The following is a 7,367-nucleotide window of genomic DNA, read 5'->3' as shown; positions in this document are numbered from 1 at the left end:
ATGCAGGAGTTTTACTTTAGTATTTTCACAATGTTGTATTGCTACTTAAATAAACAATCTGAACACTTATTCCACTACTGTGAAACTCAATCACATAATAGGTAACAGACCAGAGTCTTATTTGAAAACAACGTATTTCATGTTGCAATAATCACTGCGCTACAGGTTATTTAATGTTATTATAAATGTAACGAATCAATTGAGGATATCAAACACGCAGCAGTCAATGACGACACCTTCGAGATCAATGTCTGAGTGGTTTATTAGAATAAGAAAGTTGACATAGAGCAAAGTCTCCATGCGGAGTGACAGGCAGAGCTCGGGACAATGTGGAGAATGGTGAACAACTGCTGGAGTGTGTTGGCGTGTGTGTGTGTGTGTGTGTGTGTAGCGTGTGTGTAGAGGGGATGTGTGTACTAGGCAGTTGTCGGAGGGTGCATGCATGTTTTTCGTTTTTGCGTGACGACAGACAGATTTCTTCGCAGACACAAGCACACACACACACACACACACACACACACACACACACACACACACACACACACTTGCATGTACTGTACAAATTCACACGTCGCTACTTCTGTACACACACAGAGGCTGTGTCGTCATGCAGCTACTGCACTTAAATTACATGTAAGCATCAAGGTTATGTACACGTAGTAGGGACATGTGTTGTCATCGGATGACGCCGTGCCCCCGAGGGCCCTGGGGGCAACGGGGGGGGGGGGGGGGGGGGGGGGGAGGCAGCCTCTGGTGGGGGGCCACGGGACGACGGGGTCCTTCACAGTAGCAGGAGAATCCGCTTCGCAGGAGAACTTAAGTCTGTATGAGTTCATTCACTCCTCCTCTTCCTCTTCCATTTCCTTTCAGATTCAGCATCCGAAGAGGAAACACAACACCTCAGTGCTGCTCACAGTACTGCTTCATTGTCACTGTCAATACGATAATAATCATGATAGTCTTCGGGTTCATCTTCATTGTCGTCATCAAATCCGGCACACCAGAGAAATTGAAATCATATACAATAATATTCCATATCATTTCAAACCAAATATCTACCACAGAAACAAACTATAGAAAAAACAAACATGACAGAAAGGATCTGTGCTGACTAAATACATCTACAATTTTACCAAAATGCGAATGTGGATTTTGTTTTACGCCTTGTTTTTGTGCTTTTTTTTCTCTCCCTCTCGCACGTTGGCTCGGAAGGGAGCAGTTTCATGTCACTACTCTCAAGTGCGATGGTGGATTTAGTAAAAGTTAGCCTCCATTTCTGGACTTCTTTTTGGGGGGCAGAGAGCATGTACAGCACAGTGGAGCGCTGTAGGGTAAGATGGCAGTTATTGGCTGGGGGAGGGGGGGTGGGGGGGGGGTGGGGGGGGGGGGGGGGGGTGGGGGTTGCGCATCACTGGGCCAGAGGGCACAAACAACCCCAACACACAAAGGCATGGTCACTTTAACAAGCACACAGACACAACCTGATAAATAAGAACACAGACAGACTGGGTCATGAGGGCTGGGTGGGAATTTCATGTGTGTGTGTGTGTGTGTGTGTGTGTGGATATGTGCAGTGTCAAGATAAAGAGGGAGAACGTGTGTGTGTGTGTGTGTGTGTCTGTGTGTAGGACTGGAAGCAATATGTGTCAACAAAAAAAGAAGAACTCCCAAAAAAAAAATATTTCTAAGGAAAGGAAAGCAATTTACTGCATGAGAGGGTTTGAAAATGTCTAATTTTTTTTTTAACACATTAAGGATTTGATGTGAAATAAAGCCGGATTTTGTGAATTACTTTGATTTCTGTTTCTGTCACCGACTCATTATAGTAACAAGCTAACCTTTAATAGTGACAAACAGGATGAAGGCGCAGCATGGACATAAATTGGGTAGATATATTAGGTCTCTGTGTGTGTGTGTGTGTGTGTGTGTAGAAAGACGCTAATAAAGTCTGCTAATAAAAAAGGAGCTTTGAAAGAAGGAGACAAAGTGCAGCTGTTTAAAGAGGCGGAATGGGAATGACATGAAGTATGTAAAGAAGATGGAGGATGATGGCTTTAATAAACAGACTGACTTCCACAAGGCTACACCTGAATTCCTTAGCTGCCCTGTAATGTTGAACAAATGTAATCAAATTATCCAGTCAGTGTACGATAATATCATGTACAGTACCTTTCCTAGAACCCGTCAGTGTCGGCCTATTTCAAGCCTGAGCTCTGTTTCTGATCTTAATTCAATTGCATCCCGGATTTGGTTAGAGGGACGACAGTATTTGTCCGTGCGCCTGCGAGTGCGCGAGGCTGGTGGTTAGTAAAACGGGTAAAGAGCTGGTCAAACGTGCACCTCCCTCTCAGGGCTGATGTGTCTGTAGTAATCTTCTCAAGGGCTCATCAGGCCATTAGAGGGTTCGGGAATGTACTTTGCCTAATCAAGCATGTTTAGTGAAACACCGGAGGAGATGCAGAGCGAGGACACGGCTGGCTGGGCAAGCCGGCCGAGACAGAGAGGCCTCATTCACACACACACACACACACACACACACACACACACACACACGCTCACAGACACGCAGCACTCAGGTCACAGCAGAGATGGAGACGGAGGGAGATAAAGAGAGTCAGAGATGAGGGCCCGGGCTCCGTATCCTCAGTACTAATGACCCGTTTCAGGGTGGAATGTGTAAAGAATACACTGTACTAATGTGCTGAGGCGGTAATGCAGTAACATCATGTTCGCCCGCCTGACCTCCTCCTCTGTCCTTGCTTTCATAAATCTCTTTCACTGGCTTGTCTCATGCAGTACCTCCAGCTCCGGCTGTGTATTTGTTTTTACAAAAATGTAGGGCTGGGTGCAGAACGTCACTGCTGTTTGAGTAAAATGTGTCCGTGGCGCTGAGTCGTGAAAACTGTCAGCTGGTATTTGGTCTGATTTACAATCTTGTTTACTTTTTTCGTGATCGAACAGTCCTTGATTCAAATTAAAATTTTGACAAATTTACAAAAATTTTCCAGTTTCTCGAGCGACCGCTTTGTGTCACTTTAGCTTCTGCTGTCAAATGGAAAATAGATTTACAATAAAAATTGTTGTAAAACATGTTTATATTTCGCCAAATTTAGTATCGACAAAAGTGTCTGCTATTGTATTGACCTTAGTATTGAAACATTTCAAACAATACCCAGCCTCAGTATTAAGCCATATGTATCAAACAATCATCAACTGATATTTTGGCCACTTGCTAGCAGCAGAAACAAGCTCTAAAGACAACGCTGACATAAGTTCAATATTCAATCTCTTAAACTCTGTTTTTCAGCCTTCTAGAAGATCTGAGAATTGCTGAAAATATTGATATTTTTAAACAGAAACTAAAAACCCATCTATTTAGTCTGGCTCTTATGTAGTGTTTGATAACTCTATGGTTTATGGTTTATTAACTCAGATTCTATACAGTGTCTTATGTGTTTGACTATCTTATTTCGCCTAATTTGACTTTATTAACATTATACTGTTTTTACCAAGATTCATTCATTCACTCTTGTATTTGTATTTATTTATTTATTTGTAGTGCATTAGTCTCTTCATCTTCTATTCATTTTTGTCTTGTTTTGATCTTATCAATCATTTGTAAAGCACTTTGATTTGTTTGAAAGGTACAACTTGATTGACTGAGCTGGATTTTTAGCTTGATTTTGGTCTCCACCAACTATTGAGGAACATATTTGTCTCTTTAGCTGTTAAATGCTCTGCTGTTTGTTGTTGGGTAGTGTATTGTTAATCTTTTGTGCATTATTGCTAAAAACAGCTGCTAGCTGAGGCTGAAAACAATACTGATGAGAGGAGTGATAAAAAATTAGGCAACTGAAAACAAAAACAATGAGCTAAAAGATGCTATAAAGCTCCATAGTGCTGCTTTAAATGGAAAAATATTTGTGAGATTTGTGGAAAAATGTGTAAGTCTTAATCATATTTGTTAATTACAGTCACAAAAACTCAAGGGTATCAACAAAATGTCAAGTAATACCGTTCACTTCTATTTGTACATTCTGATATTTTCTTGTGTGTGCACTGTTCCATTTTAGCCATACTTCTTTGTGTACTTTATAATGGGTCAAACATATCGTACAGCAAACACTCCCACGCCGGTCTCCGACACTTTTAACCCGAATTTGAGAATGTCAAGCAAAGGGTCACTGCAAAACATTAATGGCTCAATAGAGAAAGAAACAAGGGTGAAATAAAAGAGGAAGGGTGAGAACGAAAGCACAACTGATCAAAGCACTTTTTTGCACTCAATATGAGTAATGCATTCATGGACACAAACCCAAAGAGACTCTCACACACACACACACACACACACACACACACACACACACACACACACACACACACACGCACAAGCTGACAGACACAAAAAACGCCACCTCTAACACACCATGACCCAGATGAACTAAAGCTATCTCTGGATCTACATTTGAATCATGAACGGATGGGAACAGACAAAAAAACCCCAACAGAAAATATCAAAAGATCAGACAACGGACTGAAAGAGTAACTCCACACCCAAGTACACCCATGCCCATCTGTTTTCTTTATCCCGCTTTTGTTGTGAAACACACTGAAAGGGATAAAGCCACAAGGGATGACCATTGTGACAGCGAGCGGTGCCCCAGCTCTGGCCTCAGCCCCTAGTTTCAGCCCTCTGCCTTCCTCCCTTGTCCTGGCAAACCAGTGAACCACCAGAGTGGGAGAAGCACAAGAGATGCCCTGGTCCTGGTTGGTACATCTCACATGACGGATGGAGCTGCTGTCCTCCTCATTGATATTCTGCGAGGCTGCGGCGCTGGGCTAGGTCCCTGACTCTTAACGGCTATTTGTTGCCGCAGTCTCCTCCTGCTTCTGGGGCACAAAGAGGCTCAGTGTCGGGCAGAAGAGGCTGAATGGAGCTCCCAAGCGGCCGGGCCTCACGGCCTCACAGCCCCAGTCAGACAGCCAGACAGCCACAGCTCACATTCCCTCCTTCAAATGGACTGCAGAGCCCAAGGGGGCCTCAGGTCAGGCCAGGCAGACCCGTGCATACTGAGAGTCAGCTAGGGAGGGAAGCATGGAGGTGAGATATTGTTCCTTTTCCCAGCGCCCGTCTCCTCCTGTCATCTCTAAACTTCACTTTGCTTTGTTGAGAAAAACATATTACATCATAAAACATCAAATTAAATTGGCTTTTTCTCCGTCCTTATATGTCTCATTATTGCTTTCTTTCACTTCGTGATGGCTCTGTCCAGCGCCGTCTCTGAGGTACTGGGAATCACAAAATAATGTCTCACCCCTTCACCAGCCACTGGCCAACCACTCACACCTCTGATTGGTAAACACACTGAGACATATAATAAAATCCATTTGTCTCTCTGCGATTGTTTATAAAAAAGGGAAAATAATGTTAACGTCAACCTCCTCCGTACAGAAATGTCATTATATAGTTATACTTCACAGTTAAGACAGGACACTGGTTGGGGTTGTCGTGACCACTCACATTCACACACACACACACACACACACACACACACACACACACACACACACACACACACAATCTCACATACACACACTGCATGATTCGTTGAGAGTCACTGCCCTCTGGCACGGCTACAACAGTTTTAGTCTCATCTGAAATCCAAAGTAAAGCACATTGTTGTCTGCTGGATGCCACTGGCACAAAAAAAAAAAAAAAGCCGAAACAAAATTTCACACTCAAAGAAGATCCATGGTGTCAAAACGGTGAACAAAATGGTGGAGGGAGACCTTTCACATTTGGCGCTGCAAGGGGAAATTGTCTTTTTTTTTTTTTTTAAATCTCCACACTGTCCTTTGAGAAGATCCCCTTTCCTTTGCACCCCTCTCTTTACGTTACTGTTTGTCCTGCGGTGCCAAAGTCAAGCTCTGCGGGTTGTACCACTTACAGAGCAGAGGGGTGCACCTCAGATTAAGAGCAGAGGAGCGGAGACGTGAGGAGAGTTTGCTCCTCTTTTTCAACTGTCTCTTTGTCTCTCTCTTCAGTCAGCTGAATGACGTCAGAACATTGAATGACAGTGAGAGAGGACAGACAGGGTAAGGTTGGACCGGGACAGTGAGTCTGAGGGGTTGATTTATTCCAGTCTGCTGTTGGAGGGAATGGGTGTTCAGAGAGAGCTTGGTGCCAGGGCTCACGTACTTTGCCTCACTGGCCACTGGGGGTGCGCTCTCCCATGTTCTTCCCTAGAAGATGGCTGAAGTCAGCCAGTTCTCCCAGCCCTCGAGGCCCGTGCATATCTGGCCTGATGAGGCCCGGGCGCTGGGAGTGATAGGGCGCTCCATTGTTGCTGTTGTAGTTGAGCGCCTCGTGACTCCAGCGAGGCTCCCCATAGTCCATGTGGGGCGTGGGAGCGGACACCACCCTCCGTCGGTCGGGGGAGTCCTGCGGCGTGGCGGGGTAGATGTAATCGCCCGCTGAGTTCCTCAGGGTGCCGCTGGGCCGACCGCCACCGTGCTCCCCTCTCTGGGTGGCTAGGATCAGGTAGCGCTGGCGCTCTGTGTGCGGGGGCAGCACGACCTCCCCCGGGTCCTCTATCCGGACCATCCCTCCACCCCCTCCACCTCCATGCAGGAACTTGGAGCTCAGGTAGATGACAGAGTTGTTGGGGCAGGGAGTCCCCACAGCGGTGAGGAAGGTCTGACTCTGGTCCCAGTCAGTGTCCGGGAGACGCATGGACCGTTTCTGCTGCAGCGGGGTCTGCTCCGGGGTGGGCAGCAGGCCCGGGTCCATCTCTCCTTTGGGCCAGCCGTTGGGCGTGACGAAGGGGTTGTCCGCCTGTGAGCGACGCCTCTCGCCGCCGCTGGTTCTTGTTACGCTCATTACTGATCCGCTGCGGCCCTGCCCCAGCATGCTCTGCTCTTTGTCGCTTTTGCGGCGGGTACCGCCGGCTCCGGAGCCTCGAGAGTGCCGGTGGCGGTGACTCATGATCCAGCAGACAGTGAGGCCGGAGAGGATGGCTCCTGTTGCGAAGGCTGAAACAGCAGACACCACCAGCAGGTTTACAGACACCAGGCCATCAGGCTCCTCGATGAAACTCTCTTGGAGCAGCAATCCTACACAGAGAGAAATACAATCACAAAAGGAAGTCCATCAGTCAACTGGTGGAAATAGCATCAATATTTCCTGTATTAAACATGTGGGAGTTAACAAACGGCGAGACAAAATGGCCTATTTCCTCTCTCTCCCTCTGTGGGTGGGAATGATCGTATGCCTTCCAGCTAAGGTATAATTGCCTTGATTACATAAAGTGGATGGTGACTTTAATAGCTGTAATAACTGTCTTCCTGATTGAGAATAGCTCTTAACC

The 7,367-nt window shown here is 46.1% G+C and overlaps 1 protein-coding gene across 1 annotated transcript in view; it reads right to left on the bottom strand.

Annotated features, from left to right (window-relative positions):
- Positions 1–1,410: 1,410 nt before the first annotated feature.
- Positions 1,411–7,367, bottom strand: part of sema6bb (sema domain, transmembrane domain (TM), and cytoplasmic domain, (semaphorin) 6Bb) — a 122,254-nt gene continuing 116,297 nt past the window's right edge. Inside the window, exon 17 of the mRNA XM_068725956.1 lies at positions 1,411–7,113. Coding sequence (XP_068582057.1) covers positions 6,206–7,113 — 908 coding nt within the window. The 3' untranslated portion in view covers positions 1,411–6,205. The remainder of the gene's footprint in view (positions 7,114–7,367) is intronic.

Source organism: Cebidichthys violaceus, unplaced genomic scaffold (genome assembly GCF_023349555.1).
Source record: "Cebidichthys violaceus isolate CVI_PGR_0920_01 unplaced genomic scaffold, fCebVio1.0.p SCAF_37, whole genome shotgun sequence".
NCBI classification, from domain to species: Eukaryota; Metazoa; Chordata; class Actinopteri; order Perciformes; family Stichaeidae; genus Cebidichthys; species Cebidichthys violaceus.
The sequence above is the reverse complement of the archived record's forward strand: the minus strand, read 5'-3'. Positions and strand labels throughout refer to the sequence as shown.